This window comes from Camelina sativa, chromosome 2 (genome assembly GCF_000633955.1).
Source record: "Camelina sativa cultivar DH55 chromosome 2, Cs, whole genome shotgun sequence".
Classification (NCBI taxonomy): Eukaryota; Viridiplantae; Streptophyta; class Magnoliopsida; order Brassicales; family Brassicaceae; genus Camelina; species Camelina sativa.
In genome coordinates, this window is record NC_025686.1 from 3447436 (window position 1) to 3470166 (window position 22731).

General features: G+C 36.6%; 3 protein-coding genes, 1 long non-coding RNA gene and 1 pseudogene across 8 annotated transcripts; 3 read left to right on the forward strand and 2 right to left on the reverse strand.

The window, feature by feature from the left end:
* LOC104716703 (CTP synthase-like) lies at positions 417-4447 on the reverse strand. Of its 3 annotated transcripts, XM_010434122.2 has the most exons (22): positions 4209-4440; positions 4027-4106; positions 3797-3883; positions 3652-3702; positions 3467-3584; positions 3322-3378; positions 3144-3208; positions 2954-3037; positions 2806-2856; positions 2641-2703; positions 2507-2553; positions 2343-2412; positions 2192-2254; positions 2007-2096; positions 1865-1903; positions 1590-1739; positions 1405-1482; positions 1232-1317; positions 1093-1141; positions 917-997; positions 732-825; positions 417-640 (listed from the first exon to the last, which is right to left on the reverse strand). In XM_010434122.2, the coding sequence occupies exons 1-22, from the start codon at positions 4324-4326 to the stop codon at positions 591-593; spliced, it is 1671 nt and encodes a 556-aa protein (XP_010432424.1). In that variant the 5' UTR covers positions 4327-4440; the 3' UTR covers positions 417-590. The 3 variants fall into 3 exon arrangements, with proteins under 3 accessions (XP_010432424.1, XP_010432432.1, XP_010432441.1); XM_010434130.2 differs by lacking the exon at positions 917-997 and having other exon boundaries at positions 4209-4447; XM_010434139.1 differs by lacking the exon at positions 4209-4440 and having other exon boundaries at positions 3987-4072.
* LOC104747925 (putative F-box only protein 15) lies at positions 4839-5993 on the forward strand. Its single transcript, XM_010469637.1, has one exon. It carries the CDS (start codon positions 4839-4841, stop codon positions 5991-5993), a length of 1155 nt encoding a protein of 384 aa, XP_010467939.1.
* Positions 12770-15666, forward strand: LOC104716685 (calcium-dependent protein kinase 31-like). Its single transcript, XM_010434106.2, has 8 exons — positions 12770-13437; positions 13850-13993; positions 14068-14220; positions 14514-14626; positions 14750-14917; positions 15004-15131; positions 15228-15330; positions 15418-15666. Exons 1-8 carry the CDS (start codon positions 12879-12881, stop codon positions 15481-15483), a joined length of 1434 nt encoding a protein of 477 aa, XP_010432408.1. The 5' UTR covers positions 12770-12878; the 3' UTR covers positions 15484-15666.
* On the forward strand, positions 16482-18806 carry LOC104716735 (annotated as a pseudogene).
* On the reverse strand, positions 19107-22048 carry LOC104716743. 3 transcript variants are annotated; one of them, XR_002034535.1, is made up of 6 exons: positions 20300-22047; positions 20164-20224; positions 19835-20010; positions 19605-19692; positions 19372-19432; positions 19107-19178 (listed from the first exon to the last, which is right to left on the reverse strand). It is a non-coding gene; the product is annotated as an uncharacterized LOC104716743 (long non-coding RNA). The 3 variants fall into 3 exon arrangements; XR_756137.2 differs by having other exon boundaries at positions 19605-20010; positions 20131-20224; positions 20300-22048; XR_756136.2 differs by having other exon boundaries at positions 19605-20010.

Here is a 22731-nt window from a genome sequence, read left to right on the forward strand (position 1 = left end):
AATTATTCAACCAATTTTCACCATTCAAATTGAAGAGGTTGCAAAAAACTATTCAATTCATTCAACTTAAAAAGTAGAAAAAAAGCTTCAAAAAAAAAAAGAAAATTAATTATACAGGATAAGTGTTCATCTACTTTTTTTTTAAGATGGATGGGTTAAATAATATTCAACCCAATTTTATTAATGCAATTGATTGATAGTTAAAATATATATATATATATATATATATATATTTGAGATGGAATAATACTCAGAGTGAAGGAACTTATCCCACAAAGTAAATTATATTATTCAGTTGAGGATATTATTTATTTTAGTTTCCAATCATGTTTTTTCTTAGTGAAAAAACTAATGTTAAACTGGTTTTATCACGATCAGTTGCAGCGTGCTAACAAAAAAACACAGGACACCTAAACTGGATGTAAAAAATCTTAAATTATTAAGCAGCTTTACATGTCAATGTTGTCGCTTGTAAGAGAAGATGTCTTTTGCCTGCCTTTCAGTTTTAAGACAAAATGTATTCTCAATCGGCTTTATTCGTAAATATATATGTACAAAATGTATAAACGAGGAAATGAAGAGCTTTCAACTCAATTGCTCAAATGTGCCTGAAGAAGCTTCCTCGCAGCCAATATAAACCCTGTAAAAGATTTTTCCATATTACAAATCTGAATCGAGCTTCTACGATCAGGAATATGAGACAAAAGATAGTCAGAAAAATCAAGACTTGCCTAAAAACAGAGGAGAAGGTCTAGTGGGTCTTGACTTAAACTCTGGATGAAACTGAACTCCAACATAAAATGGATGATCTTGAAACTCAATCACCTGTTGAAACCAACAAAATGATGTTGCAGAGAAAAACAAAACCAAGACAAGAGACCAAACACTAAGATGGTGCTTTCTTCTTTTTCTATACCTCAACTCGTTTCCCTGTATCATCTTTACCCACAAGTCTTAAACCAGCTTCTTCAAGTACTTGAGCTACTTCTGGATTCACCTACCATCAATATTATATAAATACAACTTTTGTCACATCGTTGTTATACATACATTCACTTTAGACAAGCTTACCACCGTTAATGAAATACCAACCTCGTAACGGTGCCTATGCCTTTCGTCTAGGTAACAAACGTCACCGTATCTGGTAAATGCCCGGAGTAAAAACAACTTGCTATCTTTAAACCGTGAACTGGAAACTACAAGGAAACGGCAAAGATAAGTGCAAACTTACAGTTTTGAAGTGAGAGAGTCTCGGTTCTGTAAATGTGTTCTTCGGGATCCAAGTCTCATTGTGCTTCCCATATGTGTTCTTGAGCCCTGTAAGGGGTAATATCAACATCAGTGAGAGAATGAACGGAACGGACTCCATTGATAGGTTTCTGAATACATGTTTGGAATACATACTTCTGGCATAAATATAACAACAGGGTCAGGTGTCTGAGCATCAAACTCGGTGCTATTCGCTCTTTCCAAGCCCAAAACCTGAAACCAATGTCAGAGAATAAGAAGAAGAAAGATAAGAAATAGTCTTTGGAAGACAGCAAGTTGAAGCTGTTAGTTCAGAGTTTACAAGATACTATATTTCTTACAGATCTGGCAAACTCAATTACTGCAATTTGCATCCCCAAGCAGATCCCAAGATAAGGAATTTTGTTGTCTCTAGCGTATTTGGCTGCTAAAACCATTCCGTTCACGCCACGATCTCCAAAACCACCAGGAACCAGGATGCATTCTGCGCTCTGCAAACAACAAAATCATAGACTATATTGTCTGTCGGCAAACAAATGTCTCCTTTTTAATACACATGTGGAGAGGTTATGGACTAAATATTCAAATCAGAGAATCCTAAGACTGAACTTCTCACCTTCAAGATCTTCCAAGCAGCAGCATGTGCCTCCGGAGTCTGCAAAGGAGAAAGTGATGCTTAAAAGGAAAACAGTGATAGTGAAAGTAAAAAATCTGGATCAGTAAGTTTCAGGAAGATCAAAGTCATTAATAATATATACCGATTTCTCACTTTCGTCATCAAGATCTGAAGCTGCAATCCATTCGATGTGTGGCTTCAATGAACATGCAATGCAGGCATGAAGAAGGGCCTGCAATGAAGAAGGAAAAAATGAAGAAGGAAAAAATGAAGAGCAAAGCAAATGCGGTAGAAGACCAAAGTCTAAGATTTACTTTCCTAGTTTACCTTAACAACCGACAGATAAGAATCCGTTAGACCAATGTACTTTCCAACCATAGCAATTTTGACCTGTGCATAAGAAAAGGAACAGTCTCTTTGAATAAGAAAAGTCAAGGCTCTAAAACAAAGTTGTACTAGCCAGTTGTAAAATACACACATGATTTGTCAAGTTATCAAAAGTCTCAGCCATCTTAGTCCAGCTATCCAGATCAGGTTCTGTTGCAACGCTGAAAAAGATGAGTTATATGGAATCTCATGTTACGCTGAAAGTGTTCAATTATGATATCGGATGTAATGAACACCGTAAGAAATGAAACTAACCTAGTTAGATTCAGTTGTTTGAGAATCGAGTGATGTGCGTTTTGATTCTGCAAATACATGGAAAACAACTTCAATAACAAAACACATATTTCTATTTCCTTTTCTTGGAAGAGCCTAAAAAGCATCCAACTTACACGGAGTAGGAGAGGAACATGCCAAATGTTTGGAACATCATGGATATTGAGAATATTAGCTGCCTGTAAGAAGTCATCAGTCATCAAGTGATATGAGATCCCAACCGCATAAGATATACATCAGTTCAGTGAATACATAACATACACTTCATACAAAACTTATACCGCCACATGACAAAACTGAGACAATTTTGCCTTTGTAGTTTCCAGCAGTGGCTGTAGGGAAAAAAAAAAACATGAACTGTGAGACGTCATAATTTTTCCGAGGTGTATGCAAATTATAACTGATCTGAGTAAATTTCGAAGTGATAACCTCAGCAGAGCGACATGCCAAAAAGTGAGGAGTCAATCCCAAAGCTCTTAGTTCTCGGACACTGTGTTGGGTTGGCTTTGTTTTCTGCATGAAGGTTAAAACAGAATTTAAAGTTTAAATGGGATGTAAAGTTTAAATGGAAATGGGATGTAAAGTTTAAATGGGATGCTTAAGCAGGTAAGAAATCTACCTGTTCTCCAACAACCCCCAGAACGGGAATCAAGCTCACGTGAATCAGGCAAAAGTTTTCTTGTCCTAGCAAGGGGAAATATGAACAAACAAACATCATCAAGAATAAAAAGTAGAGAACCACTGAAAGAAAGCATACGTAGTTGCCTCAGAGGAGGAAGATTCATGTACAGGCTTACCGACTGAGAATGACAATTGTCTCAAGGCCTCGATAAAAGGCATTGATTCGATGTCACCTATAGTATAAGCAGCAGAAAAAGAAACGTAGATTTAAGGATCTTTTAAGCAAACGAGAACCAAGATATGAATGGTATGGTAACGTACCAACAGTTCCTCCCAGCTCAATAACACAAACATCAGCTTGGCCTTCCTTCCCATCCACAGGAATCAAAGAGACTGACTCAATCCAACCCTTGATTGCATCAGTAATGTGTGGAACAACCTTAAAAACAAAACCCGGATTTAAATTGGAATCACATCACATCACATGAGCTAACAACACAATCTACCTGAACAGTCTTCCCAAGGTAGTCGCCTTTGCGTTCCTTGTCAAGAACAGACTGGTTGAGAAGGAAAAAGGGTAAAACGTTCATTAAGCACGTTAAAGATAACCGCATACATATCTAACACAACAAATTGTATATATATGAGTACCTGATAAATCTTTCCAGTGGTTATGTTGTTGTCCTTGGTTAGTGTCACATCGAGAAATCTTTCGTAGTTCCCCAAATCAAGGTCAACCTTTAGACATGGTGATGAACACAGAGTCAAACAGCGATGTATATTACATTCTTATAGCAACTATACATGTATCAGTGAGTGAGATTGAGAGAGATGGGTTTACGAAACAGTAGTAGTGTAGAGTGTAAAGAAAACAAGAAAACCTCTCCACCATCATCGAGTACAAAGACCTCTCCATGTTCAAAAGGGGACATAGTACCAGCATCAGTGTTCAAATATGGATCTGTATAAGATCAATTCCAATTCAAAACAAAAAAAGGCTCAAACTTTATTGTGTGAAACTAATAAACAGAGGAGTGCAGAGAGAGAGAAGAGATCTTAAAACCAATTTTAATGGAGGTAACTCGAAGGCCACAAGCTTTAAGCACGACGCCGATACTACTAGCTGTAACGCCTTTGCCAAGCCCACTCACCACTCCTCCAGTCACCAGCACGTACTTCATCCCTTCCAATTACGAAACGCACACCAACTGTTTGTTTTAATGTCCGATCGGAAACTACAAAATGCGACTCTGGTTTCCCCAATCCAATCATAGACTTCTTTTCCAGGAACAATTGTATTCAACCACTAGTATTCCCCCACGTGTCCCGAACTTTTTATTTTTTCAGGTTGCTTAAATGATTATACACTTTAATATACAGTATATGTTGAATTAATGATTTTATAATAAGACTTTGATTTTTTTTTTTTTTTTTATAAATCAAAATTTGTTATATAAAATTGAGAACGAGAAAATATTTAAATTTTGCTGCTAATATTTATATTTCGGAACCCTCAACGTTTTTGGTTTACTTCAATTCGAATGGTATTTCGGCTCGGTTAAACCGTAATAGTTTTGGTTCGGTTGATCACAACTCGACACCTAAACCCTAACGTCATAACCTAAACCTAACTTTCACAATCCTAAGAAGAAGAAACCTTACAATTGAAGTTTCGATTATACAGCGAGCGTCAATGGAAGAAACATCGAAGCGGTCGTTGCCACCTGAGCTAATAGAAGAAATACTAAGCAGGACTCCTGCTGAGTCTTTGAACCGATTCAAGTCGACGTGCAAGCAATGGTACGATCTCATCACCGACAAGAGATTCATGTACAATCACTTGGATCGCTCTCCGGAACGTTTCATAAGGATCGATGATCGTCAGACGGTTCAAATCATGGATCCGGTGACCGGAATCCATAAAGATTCACCAATCCCAGACATGTTTCATGAACCATATCTGAGTGTTTCTATGGTTCACTGTGATGGACTCATGCTTTGTATGTGTCATGACTCGAGTTTCCGACACATAAGAGGCGCCACTCTCGCAGTATGGAATCCGGTAACGAGGAAAATCAAATGGATCGAACCGTTGGCCTGTTACTCTGGAGCTGATTTCTTTGGGATTGGATACGACAATACATGTCGCCATAACTACAAGATCTTGAGGTTTTCTGGTCCTCTGTCTGTTGGTGATCCAGAGTGTGAGATATATGAATTCAAGTCTGATTCATGGAGAACTCTTGGTGCTAAGTTTGATTGGGCTGTAGATACTCAGTGCAGAGGTGTGTCATTGAAGGGTAATATGTATTGGATTGCTAAACGTAAAGAGAAGGAAGAGTTTATTATCCTAAAGTTTGATTTTTCCATGGAAACGTTTAAGGACATATGCGTTTGTCCCTGTTGTAAATATCGACAGGACAGATACGTTTGTCCTAATTGTAAAACTCGAAGCTTAGGCTGTTTCAAAGGCGATAGACTCTCTTTGTTACTACAACATGGTGAAGGATCGTCAATGGATATTGAGGTGTTTGTGACAAACAAGTTGAGTGACAGGGTTGTTTCGTTTAGCAGATATTTTAATGTCACTCGCCCTCATCTTCCGGCGTTACAGTATTATTTTAAGAAGTCTCTTCCGGGACACTACATTGGCAAGCACAACAGTATCATGATATATGGTGTGAGGCTAGTGAAAAAAAAAGATGAAAAGTGGTGTACTTGCATCATTCTTTACCAAATTGATGAAGGTGGGATCAGAAAACAAATTGAAACAGGGCGACATGAAGCGTTACAGTCGTATATTTGTAGCTACGCGTATGTTCCAAGTCTGATTCCAGTTCCAGAATAAGAGGTTTGTTTCTTGTTCTTAAAACTCTGTTTTTGTCTTTTGGTTTTCTTTGTGTTTGTTGATCCTTCTACGTACCATGTGTGTTGAAATCAGCTATACATATGTTATTGGCATACGCTACTGGTTTTGGATTCTGTAATGATCTTGAGAAGTTTTACTTTTTGGTCTACAGTAGCATGTGTACTCCCTTGGCCGAGAGGTTATGCAATGGAGACTGCAGCCGCTATCTAGAAATCCCTTAGCAATGGTGTGAGCTTGTAGGGTTTTAGGGTTTGGTAAGAAAAAGAAAAACAATCTGAAAATTTTGTAATGGACGCAAATACTTGTCATATGTTAGTTACATCCAAAGAGATAACAATTTACAAGACGTTTTGCAAGAATCTAAAGTAAAAATACCCAAAACTTTTCTTTTCTTGCTTCTTGATCCCTTTGTTCCTTGAAAGCTCGTGAAACTTCTTTAGGAGAAGTAATTTTTTGTGGAATTATATTTATATTTCCACTAAATTATGTAAGATTGGTTAACTCGTTGGTTTCAAATGTATGAAATTGAAAGTTTTAGTCCCTCACCTAAGCTTAAAGACCACTATCAATGTTGAGTAAAGTCTACCACTTGTATAGATCAAATTGAGTTAATCAACACGTCAAAATATCTAAAGACCAATAATTTAATTGAATTTTTTAAAAAGTCTTCGTGGACTAAGTAAAAATCATATAAAGAAATGACCAGTTTGAATATTTAAAGACCAAAATTTTTAGTCTAAATGTTGGCAACTTGGCAGTTGGCACTAGCCTGGAAGAACAATGACCTTCATAAACAAAATAAAAATCCTGTTGTAAAACACTTAGTGGACTCTATCTGACCGGCCCGTCTATTAGCTCTATAGTTACGGCCCATTGTACTAAGGCCCATTCGACCATGTCTTTAGTTATGTCGGTTTGTACTTAGTCTCTTATGGGACTCTATATATATGTTGTAACCTCGAGTTTGATCATTAATAAGACAAGAGATTTCGTTCCCTAAATCCTCTAATTTAACACGTTATCAGCACGATAGTCTCAAAACCCTAAAACCCTAAGGCAGCCGCCGATTCTCTCTTCTTCCCTAAAACCCTAAACCGCCTTCTTCTTCTTCTTCGAGATTCATCTTCTTTGTCTCGAAGATCTCTTACTGATCCACGAGCATCCTTAGCTCGTGATCAAGTTCTTAACAAAACCTGATCGAGGTTCGCTGGTTCGCGGTTTCGGGGGTGAGTTCGTAAGGAGCTGATCGAGAGAAGCTGTTCGCCGGAAGCAGTTCATGAGCAAGGAAGAGAGGAATTACCAAGGTCTTTAGCTCCCGGTCCATACCAGTCAGAATCCAAATCGGTGAAGGTAAACAAAGATCTAAACATCCTTAAAACCCTATAACTCGAATTTGGACTTAAAGCTAAAGAACCCTAAAACATCCAAGTACACAATCTAACAAAGTTTAAATTCCCTAAAACCCTAAGACTTAAAATCGGATTGCTTAGGTTGTTAGATTATTTGTTAAATTGCACAAAATAATATCAAGCTTGAAAATTGTTGATTGAATTGCTTGATTGTTGCATAAAAACCTAGAACTGATTTAGATTCATAAGGATCAAATTAAAACAAATTGTTCTAGGAAATTAAAACTTGGATCATTCATGCATCATATAGAAATCAGATCAAGTAGAATTAATTAAAGACTTGTTCTAGTAAAATCGGTTGCATGATTAAATTCTTAGGAATTCTTAGACAAAGCTTGAACATAGATTTCCTGGATAATTTTCGGCCATGGAACCTCAAAATTTCGAGCATGAACATGTCTAGAATCAATTAGGATAATTTTCAAAACCTTAAGTCATTATCCTAAAATTTAAGTAAAATTTACTTTAATATTCTAAGAGTATATCCGATTAAAATAAAAACTTTTGTTAAGATTCTATAAATTAAAACATGAGATCGGAAATTAAAATATTGGTTAGGATAAGTTCCTAATTAATTATGGTAATTATCTAAAACTCTTAAGAAAATAATTACTAAATCCTAGACTGAATAGGAAAACATAGAAAAGGAAATCCTATCTAGAAATAAGGAAAACTTTGCATGCTAGTATCTATCTAGGATTTGTTGTCTTGCATGCATATTAAAGCCACAAAATTGAGTATAATAAAGGCATGTTTCGGTCTCAAATACCGCATGACCTAAGTTCGAAATTATGAATAAAGGCAAGGCATGTTTCGGTCTCAAATACCGCATGACCTAGAACTAAAACAATTCCATGGTTCGGTCTCAAATACCGCATGGCATGATCCAAATTAATTACATGGTTCGGTCTTAAAAACCGCATGATATAATCGGGTGCATGTTCTGTATTAACCTAAAAATCAAAGGACCTATGTGAGTGTATTAAGAATGATGATCATTGCACTAAGAAAATATATATAAGGTGATTATGCATATGCACACCTTGTTGAGAGTCTCAAGAATCAGTACCTCACCATAGAAAATCCTATTGACCTTTGGACAGAGTTGAAAAACAAATATGGACACCAACAGATGGTGCTCCTACCAAAGGCTCAATTCGATTAGAAAGACCTAAGGATCCAGGACTTCAAATCCTTGGATGAGTATAACTCAGAGCTTTTAAGATTGTCTCTATCCTAAGGTTGTATGGTACTGAGATTACTAAGAAGGATTTGCTAGAGAAGATATTCTCTGCTTATCACACTAAGGGGTTTAAGACCCATGCAGATCTCATATCTTGTTGGCTGCTTGCTGAGCAAATCAATGAGCAATTATAAATGGTAAGTGCAATGAAACTCACAAGGTTGACATTACAAAGAAAATCCTCAAGAGCCTAAAAGAGTCTAATGAGACCAACTATGTCCACAGAGAAAGACACTACGGCCGTGGCCGTGGTGGTAGAGGACGTGGTGGTCGAGTAGGCCAGGCTAGACGAGGAGGCCGCGGACATGTTGGTCCAGGTCGTGGGACTTACCAAGGAAATAATTATGGTCAAGGCCATAGAAACCAATTAGGCTTCGACCTTGGTTGGTGTAGAGGCCGCAGGTTATCTAAACCCACAACATAAGACCAAGTCCACTTGTAATAATAATTATGGTATAGAAAACCATTAGATAAAGACATGCAGAACTCCTAAAGCACCTTGTTGATCTCTACTAAGAGAATTTGAAATAAAGAAAATAAATCCAGAAATCTAACCTGGTTCATCTCGATGGTGAAGGAAATTTCAACCATGAGAATGATGACTAAATTGGATTATGAGATTTGTAATTGCCTAAAGAAAAATATTTAAACTCATGTGGTGTATTAACTTAGTTTCTATGCTTTGAATTTGATTGAATTACTATTTCCTTCATTATATATTTGCAAGTTTAAAACATAAAATTATTGTCCTATTTATAGAAATGGCCAAGGACATATAATAAAAGGTGCCAATGTTAGTACAATTGCGGGTATAGCAATTTTATGTGAAGGCTACGGCCAGGCTCACATTCTGTTGCCTCACGGCACACACATTGAGTTATGTGATGCTTTATACTCACCCAGCTCTAAGAGAAGCTTATTGAGCTTTAAAGATATAAGATCAAATGGTTATCATATTGAAACCAAGGGTGAAGGATCTAAAGAGTTCCTCTACATTACAGAAAATGTGAAAGGACAAAAGAAGATCCTAGAGACTATACCTGCACTAGCCTCTGGTTTATACCATGCTAAGATTAACATGATAGAAGCTAACTTGGCAAAGCAAAGAAAGAAAATGTTCAACGAATAATTCACTTTATGTCATGACCGGCTTGGCCAGCCGGGTTCGAACATGATGCGTAAACTAATTAAGAGTTCGAAAGGGCACATCCTCAAAGAAAGAAAAGTTTTCCCTAAAATCTCACTTGTGTAGCATGTGCACAAGGGAAACTTATTATAAGACCATCACAAGTAAAAGTCAGCAAAGAAATTTTCTGGAAAGGATACAAGGTGACATATGTGGACCAATACACCCACCATGTGGGACATTTTGATATTTCATGCTGATGATAGATACATCATTCAGATGGTTCCACGTATGCTTGTTATCCACAAGAAACCTAGCATTTGCTAGGCTATTAGCTCAAATCATAAGATTAAGAGCACATTAAGACTTTACATCCCAAGCGTTTAATGATTTCTGTATGTCCATGGGGGTGAGTGTGGAACATCCTGTGGAACATGTTCATACACAAAACGGATTAGCTAATTAGCTGAATCCTTCATTAAACAAATACAATTAATAGCTCGACCATTGTTAATGCGTGAGAAGCTCTCTGTGTCGGCTTGGGGACACACGGTCAGAACTTATACGCATCAGGCCATCTAGTGAGAATAGATATTCCCAACGGGTCATTAGCCAGACATATCCCATCTAAAACAATATTCGGGTGTGCCGTTTATGTTGCATCCATTAAGATGGGATCTCAAAGAAGAATGGGAATATACGTTGGATATGAGTCTCCCACCATTATAAAGTATCTTGAGCCAACCACATGTGATTTATTTGTGGCCAGATACGCGGACTGTAAGTTTACAGAATCCGAATTCCCTATGTTAGGTGGAGAGAGACTAGCAAGCTGGTCAAAGAATTAATATGGAATCAAACATCCTTAATTTAGCAAGATCCTCAGGACTCTAGCATGTGATGTAGAGGTCCAAAGAAAGCTAGCTAATAAATTGCCAGATTCCATTTGACCCAAAGAGAGTAATAAAATCGTACATACCAGCTTGCAATGCACCAGTACGTATTGATGTTCACAAGGAACACAATAATCAAGTTGCTACAGAAAGGTTCCAAAGATAAGATTCCTCGGAAAAGTAAAAAGAGGTGCATATCAGACCGAGGTTAAGGGAATTATAGTAAAGCCAGACGTTGTCACAGAAACTCCTACGGCACCAAATGAGGCTCAGGACGCTGAACCTCAAGAGCCTGAAGGAGTTGACAACAATGAGATCTCAATAAACTATATCATGTCTGGAATATAATGGAACCACAAAGATGTCGACATTAAAAGAAATATTATACAAGGTAGCACTTGAGACAAATGAGGATCTAGAGCCCACGTCTATATTAGAGTGCACTCAAAGCAAAGAAAGAAGCTATTGACGTGGAGCTTAACTCTTACAAGAANAAAGTGGGTCTTTGTGAGAAAGAGAAATGAAATGTGAGATACAAAGCACGACTTGTAGCACAAGGATTCTCTCAAAGACCTGGCAAAGATTATGAGGAGACATGCTCCCCTGTGATGGATGCAATGACTTTTTAGATATCTAAAAGTCTGGTTGAAATTTGTGGTTAATGGATGTTGTAACCACATACTTATATAGTCCACTGGATAATAAAATGAGATTACCAGAGGGTATAGAACTCAAAGATAAGAGTAGTTCTCGACAACAATACTGCATTAGGCTAGACAAATCCCTTACTGGACTGAAACAAAATGGGTGTATATGGTACAATAGATTCAGTAAGTACCAAGCCAAAGAGGGCTATAAAATGATCCCATCAGTCCATGTATTTATAAAGAAAGTTTGCAAACAAAGGATTTGTAATCATAGCAGTATATGAGGATAATTTGAATATCCTAAGAACCTCTGGGAAATCGCCCAAACAGTAGAATATCTCAAGAGAGAATTCTAAATGAAAGACCTAGGCAAGACAAAATTCTGTTTGGGGTTACAACTTGAGTACATAAAATCCTTGTGCATCAAATGGCATATACAGAAAAGGTACTCAAGAGATTTAATATGGAGCAAGCTCACTCATTGACTAGCCCAATGGTTGTGAGAAGTGTAGAAGTGGATAAAAGATCCATTTGCTCCTAAGAAGGACAATGAAGAAATTCTTGATCCTAATATGCCATACCTCAGTGCTATAGGAGGGTTAATGTTCTTGGCTAGCCACACTAGACCAGAGATAAGTTTTGCCGTGAACCTCCTAGCAAGAATAAGTTCTTGACTAACCCAAAGGCACTAGAGTGAAATTAAGTATTAATTACGTTGCCTACAAGGAACATTTAAATTTGGGTTTATATTATACTAACTATAACAAATATGTTTTAGTTGGTTTTGTTAATGCAGGTTATAGCAAAGAAATTTTAGTGTGTTTGGTCAATATTGATGATAAGGAGCCAACAGCACTATATGAAGACAATACAGCCTGCATCGCACAACTCAAGGAAGGTTACATCAAGGGAGATCGGACGAAGCACATACTGCCGAAGTTCTTCTACACAAGGCCGGAGAAGTTCAAGTGGTGCAAGTTCAATCATGTGACAACTCAGACGATCTCTTCACCAAGGCATTACCGACAACAACATTCAAGAAGCTCACGCACCAGATTGGAATGCGGAGACTCAAGGACTTAGAGTGATGTTTGGAACAGGGGGAGCAATGTGTGCTGTACTCTTTTTCCTTCACCAAGGTTTTGTCCCAATGGGTTTTCCTGGTAAGGTTTTAATGAGGCAGCATCCCCTAAGCACATTGCAGCGATCCCGTCCAAGCATAGGCACGGTCATATCGTCCAAGGGGGAGTGTTGTAAAACACTTAGTGGACTCTATCTGACCGGCCCGTCTATTAGCTCTATAATTACGGCCCATTATACTAAGGCCCATTCGGCCATGTCATTAGTTATGTCGGTTTGTACTTAATCTCTTATGAGACTCTATATATATGTTGTAACCTCGAGTTTGATCATTAATAAGACAAGAGATTTCGTTCCCTAAATCCTCTAATTTATAACAAATCAGAACTTTTCAAAACCCATTTACATTTTTGACAAAATTTGAGGTTCTCTTCTCAAAAGATCATAATCTACAAACTCAGATTAAATGGGTTGCTCCATCAGTAAAGACCCTAAACCATCGAAGAAGACCATACTCGAGAAACCATTCGTGGACATCAGAAAGCTTTACATCCTCGAGGAGCAATTGGGTAAAGGCCTATTCGGTATAACCAGAAGATGCATAGAGAAATCAACAGGTACGACTTACGCCTGCAAAACCATACTCAAGACGAATCTAAAGAAGGAAGAAGACGAACAAGCCGTGAAGAGAGAGATTCGTATCATGAAGCATTTGTCTGGTCAACCAAACATCGTCGAGTTCAAATGCGCTTACGAGGATAAAGAGTCGGTACATATCGTTATGGAGTTTTGTGGCGGTGGTGAGTTGTTCAAAAAGATCGAAGCTTTGTCCGATGCGGGCAAGTGTCACTCTGAGAAAGATGCTGTTGAGATGATTAGGCCTATTGTGAATGTTGTAAAGGTTTGCCATTTCATGGGTGTGATGCATCGTGATCTAAAGCCTGAGAATTTCTTGCTCTCTAGTAATGATAAGAATGCTGTGCTCAAAGCTATTGACTTTGGGTGTTCTGTTTTTATCGAAGAAGGTAAGCTCCGAGATTCCTTTCTTTGAGTGTGTTAGTTTGGTAGGTTTTGGATCCGACTATGTTAGTTTGCATTAGTAATTTGCGAAATTTGGTGACTTTTGTTCCTTTGTACAGAGATTGGGACTCACAAACTTTGTTTTGAGGTTGATCTTTGTTATAATCATCTTAGGAGTTTGCTAGATTTGGATTTGGTATGTAAATGTTTTGAATCTATAATCTTTAGTATCATAATCTGCGTTTGGTTGCTCCAGTCATGAGAAAATTTGGTTACTTTTGTTTTAATGCATAGAGAGATTCGGATTTGGTTACTCTTGAGCAGATTGTTTTCAGGGTATGCCATATTAGTTACTTTGGTTCTTATTTTTCTCATATGGTTTGACTCAATGCATTGTTCTGAAACCAACCAAAACAGGAGAAGTATACCGGAAGCGTGTCGGGAGTGCTTACTACGTAGCTCCTGAAGTATTACAGGGAAATTACGGGAAAGAAGCAGACGTTTGGAGTGCAGGGATTATTTTGTACATCCTGCTCTGTGGCAAACCTCCCTATGAGGCCGGTAAGAACTTAAAGCTACTGGATTTGTTTCTTCTTGGTGTTTGATCTGTAGTTTATAGGTTTTATGTTGTGTAGAAACTGAGGAAGAGCTGCTCAAAGAGGTATTGAAAGACGCAATTGATTATGAGAGCAAACCATGGCCTTTGATATCTGTGAAGGCAAAACATCTTGTCAAAAAGATGCTTACTAAAAACCCCAAGGAACGGTTCTCTGCTGCAGATGTTCTTGGTAAGTTCCTTTATTTCTCTTTTCTAGATATTTCTAGAGCCAATACAGATGTTCTGTCTGTTTGTGATTCTAAAGAACTCAAATTAGATGGGGCCATCATTGTTAGTGTTTGGTGGGTGGGATTTAGGTGAGTTCCAAAAGAAGTTTCAAGAATCTAGAATTATGTTCAATATGTTTGTGGAGATCTTGTTTCCTCAATAAAAATTCCACTGTTTAGGAGTTAAAAGAATCTTGAAGTCTTGTTTGTGTTCTGTCTGTAATGCTTTACTACAATCCTTGTTTGTTGTTTATAGAACATCCATGGCTGCAAGATGGAGAAGCTTCAGATAAGCCTATTGATGGAGTTGTTTTATCCCGTTTGAAGGAGTTTCGACGTATGAACAAGTTTAAGAAGGTGGCTCTAAAGGTAAAGAGTGTCCCGGTTCTTTCTAATTTATCTTTTCTAGTCACTGGACACATGTCATATCCTTGCAAATGATCTTTCTTTGTGTATGAAGCATCGGTGATGATGTATACGTCTGATTTGCAGGTTAGTGCAGCAAATCTATCAGAAGAGGAAATCAAAGGTCTTAAGACACTGTTCACCAACATTGATACCGACAAAAGTGGCACAATTACACTTCAAGAACTCAAAACAGGCCTGACCAGACTTGGATCTAAACTCACTAAAACCGAAGTGGAGGAACTCATGGAAGCCGTGAGTTATCATCACATCTTTTAACTTGCCATTTTCTGATCACTTGTCAAATCCAAAATCTTGAATAACAGAGAAATATATGTCAGGCTGATGTGGATGGTAATGGAACAATTGACATAGACGAGTTTATCTCTGCGACGATGCATAGATATAAACTGGATAGAGATGATCATTTGTACAAAATATTCCAACACTTTGACAAAGACAACGACGGGTAAGTTTCTTTCCACTTTTGCTTATCAGATGCCAATAGAAACAATGAGATAAAAGTTTAAACTAAAAATGTGAAATGGTTTGTCTTATACAAAAGGCACTTAACAAAGGAAGAGTTGGAGATGGCTATGAAGGAGTATGGTGTAAAAGATGAACAAGGTAGTATCAAAGAAATCATAACCGAATTCGATACTGATAATGTAAGTGTTTCCAATCCAATCCAATACATAAAACATAAAACATTAGACCTGTTTTTTGTTTTTTGAAACCTTGTTTTTATTTTACAGGATGGAAAAATAAACTTTGATGAGTTCCGCACAATGATGAGAAGTGACAGCTGCCTGCGGGCATAAGGGGAACTTCTTCCAATCAATTGAATCATATCGGAGAAAACCAAAGTGAGAGAGTTAGTTTGAGCTGTAAAATCCCTATCAAGGACTCATTTAATTCTTTTGGTATTTGTGTTAATTGTGTTCATTATAAAGTGTGATAACTTTGTCAATATGATTCTATAAATACTAGGTTTATCTCAAAGATTTGGTGTGCTGAGAATTAAGAGATAGATTACATACCCGACAGAGCCTTGGCTTTTAAACTCAAAGTTGGGTTGTAACTTGTAACTAAACAGAATAAGTACAATTGCGTGATATGAAACTTTTTTGTTTTTGTGATCTCTATGTCTGCAAGCCTATATTAATCAATGAGTGCGACTGTGTGACACAACTAGTATACTGAAAAGTATATTCATGTCCTAGTCAATTATGGCGTCTAGCCTATAACTATAATTACCAAAAATACCCTTCAGAAAAAAAGAAAAAAAAAAGAATTAAAAAAGCTTGAAACTTATGTTCGAAGTTCCGACAATGAACCGTCAAAAAACTTGCCGCGTCTCCATTTACAACAACAAATATTTAGTCCTACTCTCATTTGTCAACGTTTAGGAAAAAATTTACATTAATTAACCTTAATATTACTGTATAGAGAATAGAGTGAGCACATTGGATATTTGGATTCATATCTTTAAATTTAGTAATGTATAATACATAATTTAAAGCTTTTGAAATCTAAATTTCTAATCAGTTAGTCATCTCAAATGTGAGAAAATTAAGCTGCAAACTTCCAAAAAAACACAATTTTTACTGATACAACCAAAAGAAAACAAATTAACAAAAAAATAAAATTGAAGAGAAATACACACGTGTCACACGTCTCATTTCCGAGAAACTTCAAATATTAATTAACTTTAGTTGTTTTTAAAATGTTACATATATGAATTTTGCATCTCTTTCAAAAAAAAAAAAAAAAAAAAGAGAGAAAGAACACACAGAAAAAGAAAAAAGAAAAAAAAACNAAGAAAAAAAAGAAAACCTTAACTTAAACCCTGTTTCTGTGTAATAATGTTGAAAGATCTTGTTGGGTATAGATTTTCTCCGACGGGTGAAGAATTGATAAACCATTATCTGAAGAACAAGATTCTTGGTAAAACTTGGCTCGTTGATGAAGCTATTAGCGAGATCAACATCTGTAGCTACGAACCATTTTACTTGCCTTGTAAGTATTTCTCACTTCTTAATCATCATCTTTTTCTCTCTCTCTCACTCTCACTCTCACTCTCACTCTCTCTTTATCATCATCGATCATTTCTCTAATTCTTGATTTTGTCTTGTTGTTGTTAGCGTTAGCGAAGATTCAATCGGACGATCTTGTTTGGTACTTCTTCTCTCCAAAAGAGTACACTTCTTCTAAGAAGAAGGTGACGAAGAGGACTACTGGTTCTGGTTATTGGAAAGCTACTGGTGTTGATCGTAAAATCAAAGATAAGAGAGGGAACCGTGGCGAGATTGGGATTAAGAAGACGCTTGTCTATTATGAAGGTAGGGTTCCTAATGGTGTTTGGACTCCTTGGGTTATGCACGAGTATCACATCACTTGTTTGCCTCAAGATCAGGTAACAAGTCTCACTGTTTCTTGAATTATTCTTATGTTTCTGATACTCTAATTCTTGATCTTCTTGAAGTAAATGAAATTTGGGTTTGATTCATCTATCTGATGCCATCTTTAAGTTAAGGTTTGAGTGTTATAAAAGCTGTGGCCTAATTTTTTTAGTCTTGTTGTTGTTGAAATGGTTTTGGGGGTTTTAACTCATCTTTTTCACTGATCTAGTAGTCTGTGTTAACCCTGTGATACCACCTCTAGCCCAACTTGTGGTTCTGTGTTGTGTAAAGATTCTAACTCTGTTGTTGTCAGAGTGTTTTGCTTCTGGCAAAACTTGTGGTTGAGATGTTCAGACTCATGTGTGTTTTGATTTGTTGTTTTGCTGGCAACAACAAACTAATGTGTGTGTAACTTTGGAGTTTGTTTCAGAGGAACTATGTTATCTGCCAAGTGATGTATAAGGGTGAAGATGGGGACATCCCATTTGGTGGTAACTATTCGAGTGAGCCAAGTCAATCTATAGTCTCTGATTCGAATTCTGTCAGAGCGGCAGTTAACAGAGCGCCCAAGGTGAGTCCAGTTTCTGAATCATGTTTCCTCATTCATGCGTCTCAACTTGTTTTTTTTTTGTTAACTCGCACCTTCTTTTGCAAGTTCAGTTTGAGCAGCCAGGTCAAGAAAATATCTTTGGTATGTCTGAGGATGATCTGAAAAGCCCAATGAATGAACGAGAAGATCTCTCTTTGTGGGATGTATTGCATCCAGACATGTTATTCAGTGACAACAACAGTCCTACTTTGCAGCCACAAACTCCACATTTAGCCCCAAATGATGATGAGTTTCTCGGTGGATTAATACATATTAACCGAGAGCAGGTTGAGTATTTGTTTGCCAATGAAGAATTCATATCCACACCAACTACATATATGCAAGAGAACCGCAGTGATCACAGGCCAAAGAAACCTTTGTCAGGGATCATTCTTGACTATAGCTGTGACACTGACAGTGATGCTGAATCGATATCTGCAACGGTACATCACTTGTCTTCATTATCAATGCCTTAATGGATTAATAATCTGTAGTCTCATGTTTTCATTCTAATATGACAGAGTTACCAAGGAACATCAAGTCCAGGTGGTGAAAGCGTTGGTAGCTCCAATAGTCACTCTCAAACAGGCTTAGATGAGATGATATCGTTGAACAAAGATCTACAAACTTCTCATGAACCTTCCATCAGTAGAAAGACCCGACAATCTCAACTAAAACAAGAGGTCTTGAGTTGTTGTTATGTTGATTTTGCGGCTACTTGGATCTTATGATCTCAAAACATATGTTGAATTTACATGATAATGACTATTGTAATTTTCCTTTACAGATGAAACTAGAAACGTCAAGAGCCTCTGGTGCGTCCATAGATAAGAAGTCATATATGGCAAAGACAGAGAAGAATGGCTGGTTGGTTTATTACAGAGGAAGCAGTGGAGAGAAACCGGAAGACTCCACGGTATATCTATCTCGTGAGGATGATCATAGGCTTCATTCTCTTGCTCGCTCTCATTGGCAACATCATATCGGTACTAACAGTCAAATCAGATTGATGAAAACACTCGTTTTAATATTTAATTCTGTTTTCTTCTGAAAGTTTGATATATGAATGTGTGTGTATATATGAACGAGAGGTATGTCTTGTGCCTATAGTTAAATGAAATTTAGCGTATGAAAATTATAACATTCACCAGTAGATTGGGTTTGAATAAGTTTCTCAACGATTTTGGTGTGTTGAGAATTAAGAGAATGATCATCTGATGCTACTACTAAACAAACACTAACTTCAACTGATTAATTGTCGACTTAATCAGTTCACGTTCTTTTTTCTTTAGCAATTGTGCACAAAAGTTTGTTTAGTATTAGGCTATTAGCGTTTGAGTACACGAAAGTTATGTTTACGCGCACAATTTGATTTAGTGTACGTGGGTTTGTGAAACGTGTTTGTGTTTGTATCAGCTTGGGCACAAAATGTTCGTTTGTGTTTATGGTTACGGTTTGTATGTTAGCATTAGAGATATGAACAGCTTAGTTGAGGTTTTATTTAATCCTTAAGCAAACAATCCACCTGCAAAACAAAAAAAAATAAATCATTGTCAAACCTTATACGAACTCATGCTATCGATCATTAAGTTAAACAAATTCAAATGCAAATCAATAATAAAAATTGAAACTTGAAAGTCAAAAGAGAACGAACCAAATCTTTGCTTTTCCAAAACCATAACAACTTAGGAATCGAGTTAATGCATACTTAGACTTACTTGGAAAGAGGAGTGTTGAAAACGACGTGCACCAGAAGGCTCCCAAAATCCAGTCATGCCCCTGATAACATTAATTCATATAGTTCTAAATGTTGAGACCTCAAAATGTTGTTGTTTATAGTCAAGTATAGTAAAGACAAAGAATAAACCATAGAATGTTGACAAATCCCCAACTTTTACAGCACAAATAACATATGAATTTAAAAGTTTTGATTAAGGGGTAAAAAACTTACCTGATCAAAAGCTGGCTAAATTTTTCCGGTTGAGGATCAGACACTGTCTCTACTACAACAATCAAAAAAGACTCCAATGCTATAGTGTCTGAACTCAAAACTTAGACAAAGTCATGCTACTACTACAAATAGCTAATCCTGTTGTGCAGCAGAAGCAATATATAGAGAAACCAAAGTTTTATAGACAAAAAAGTTACTGAAACAAAAAATTATACGATTCAAAAACATACCTGTTCGTTCAGCTAATCCTATTGTGCACCAGTAGTTATCAAAGAGCTAGAGTCTCCCACAACCGTACCGCTACAACAATTCAAACACAACCAATAACACAATGCTATTGAAAACCGAAGAAGAGAAGTCAAACCTGAGAAAGATTATGTACGCATTCCAGTCCTTGCTTTTGAAGCTACAGAAATAGATTGATAATCACTCATAACAGTTATAAAAAAAAGACTATGTGATCAAGAGATGTAACCAATAAAGAAACTACAAACTCCATCAAGGGGATATATTATGAAGATCATACCTTTTTTTAAGAGGGGAGGGAAGAGACACGAACCTGATTAAAAGAGGAAAAGATACAATCTGCATGTTGTATCTTCTGAATTACTTTTATGTCCCTGTTAAGAAGGCAAGTAGAGACTGAACAAAGTAAGATTTATAAGAAATACACATTAACATAAAAGGGAACTTACAATATATAGAGGCTGTGCAGGAAATTACGAACACTGTTTTTTGTAGATAGCTTGAGGACTTTTATTCTCCTATCAAATTGCAGAATATTGAATATAATACTCTCTCCATCAGTTTGCAGAATATGAATTTCTAGTTTAAGCAGATAATTGAATTTTCTCCAGACAACAATGTACAAGTCTGATCTTAGCAGAAACTGAAGTTTTCTATAGCAGATTATTGAAAGTTAACGATGCTGCCAGCTTCAGCAAAACTGAGCTTTCCAATCTTACAAAAGGAACCTGAAAAGGACTTTTACTCTCCATTAAATTAGCAGAATATTGAACTGCACTCCCTATAACTTAAGCAGAGAATTGAATTTCTCAGGACATCATTGTCCAAGCCTTAATAGAGGCTAATCATAGCAGAGATTGGAGTTTCTATCAAGCTGTCCCAGCCCCAGCAAGACAGTAGAACTCATATAAGCAGAGATTGATGTCTCCAATCTTGGGATATAGTTTTGAAAGGCTTTTACTTACAGACGTAATATCTCTGCCCCAAGTACCATCTAGCTTCTGTTATCAAGCCCCAGCAAGCACAAGTCCTATATAAGAACATTTTTCTTTCTCTCCATTAGTAGTTAGCAGAACATTGAATTTTCTATTTTAAGCAGAGCATTGAATTTCTCCAGACATGACTGTACAAGTCTGAACTTAGCAGAGACTGAAGTTTTCTACAGCAGAGATATTGAATGATATAATAGTTTCAGCAGATAATTGAATTTTCTCAGGACATCATTGTCCAATGATAAAGAGCAGAGATATTGAATGTTACAACTGAGCATGCATCTGAGGCCAAGCCATATATTAACCAAGCCCTTACTTGCAGACTGTATCTTTTTCTTCTCCATCAAATTTTGCAGAACATTGAATCATTGTATAAGCAGAGTATTGAATTTTCTTCGATATCATTGTCCAAAGGACTTTTTACTCTCCATCAAATGAGCAGAAATATTGAATTGTAACTCCATACAATTTCAAGCAGAGATATTGAATTTTTCTAAGGACATCATAGTCCAAGTCTTAACAAAGACTGATCTTTTAGCAGAGATTGAAGTTTCTGTCAAGCTGTCCCAGCCACAGCAAGACAGTAGAGAATGTATTGACAAGCCTTTTTACGGACGCGGACAATTTCCCCAAGTTAGAAACCGGACAAACACAATCATATAATGTGTAGTCCCTTTCCTTTGGGTTGTCAAGAAAACATCAAACTTTAAAACCGAAGAAGAAAAGAAAAAATCGATCTTTCTTTTGAATTACAAGTTCTGAAATTGGAAACCCTAAGATCGAAAACACAAGTTTAAAGAGGGCTTTTTTTGATTTACAAACCTTTTATAAAACAAAAATCTGAATCTTTGTAACAAAAAGGTTTCGACTTTGACATCACGAATCCAAAAAAGGGTTTTTTGTTTTCATTTGCAGAAACAATACAATCAGAAACCCTAAAGAAACAACGAGGGATTTTGTATTTTGCTTAACGAAAAACCAAGTCAAAGTTTTAATCTTTTTAAGGGTTCGATCGAAATCTAAGGTAAAAAAAACAACAATTACAAAACTACCAAACCCCAGAACTGAAGAAAAAACAAACACAAAAGAAGGGGTTTGGTTATGCAAAATCAAGACGAACCCTAAATTAAATTTCATCGGAAACAACATAAAACAAAACAAAACCTTTGCAGAGACGACGAAGATCTTCCCGAATAGGCAATAGCTCCAGAGAAGAGATCGACGAAAGCGAATCGCAATTGTGAAAATCACTAGCGATTGCTTTGCATCGCAACCTCTTTTTTAATATAATCGTTACAAAATTAAAACGAAACGGGGCTAAATTTAGATGGGCTTAAAATATATTGGCCCATATATAAAAATATTGGTTTTACGTTTTATTACTTTCTCAAGAAAGAATTATAAAGTAAGAAAATAAGAAAGCTATTTAGAGGATTTGAGTCAATTACATGTTTCAAATTTTCAATGTTTCACGCTCTATATAAGGGAATTTAATTATGTTTTTTTTGTTAAGGTGAAAACTAATATCTTCGAGTGGTTCGATCAGAGAGGCCCTTCTCACTCTTAAGCGCCTTAACTACTGTCCAGTAGTCTTCTGCGGAGATTCTAAGATCATATACAACTACTTGGAGAAAGCTCAAAAGCAAGGACATCCACCTGAAGACATTGCAGAAATTCAAAGCTACCTCGATGATATTCTAGCATTGGCTAATAGTCATTACCAATTTAAATTCATTGATAGAAATCATAATGTAATGGCTGACACATTAGCAAAAGAGGCTAGAATTAAGGTTTCTCCTATGGTTATCTCTTGGATGTACTAAAGGATGTAAAACTGTTGTACCTTTTCCATTAATATATTTTTTGGCCGAAAAAAAAAAAAAAAAAAA

What these genes read in the sequence shown, in the direction of transcription:
- LOC104716703 (XM_010434122.2), bottom strand. Translation starts at nt 4,326, where the DNA reads ATGAAGTACGTGCTGGTGACTGGAGGAGTGGTGAGTGGGCTTGGCAAA. An exon ending in ACCTTGGGAAGACTGTTCAG is followed by an intron (nt 3,585 to 3,651) that starts GTAGATTGTGTT and finishes TTTGTTTTTAAG; the next exon opens with GTTGTTCCACACATTACTGA. An exon ending in ATACAGGGAAACGAGTTGAG is followed by an intron (nt 826 to 916) that starts GTATAGAAAAAG and finishes TGGTTTCAACAG; the next exon opens with GTGATTGAGTTTCAAGATCA.
- LOC104747925 (XM_010469637.1), top strand. Translation starts at nt 4,839, where the DNA reads ATGGAAGAAACATCGAAGCGGTCGTTGCCACCTGAGCTAATAGAAGAA.
- LOC104716685 (XM_010434106.2), top strand. Translation starts at nt 12,879, where the DNA reads ATGGGTTGCTCCATCAGTAAAGACCCTAAACCATCGAAGAAGACCATA. An exon ending in CTCTGCTGCAGATGTTCTTG is followed by an intron (nt 14,221 to 14,513) that starts GTAAGTTCCTTT and finishes TGTTGTTTATAG; the next exon opens with AACATCCATGGCTGCAAGAT. An exon ending in TTTGACAAAGACAACGACGG is followed by an intron (nt 15,132 to 15,227) that starts GTAAGTTTCTTT and finishes CTTATACAAAAG; the next exon opens with GCACTTAACAAAGGAAGAGT.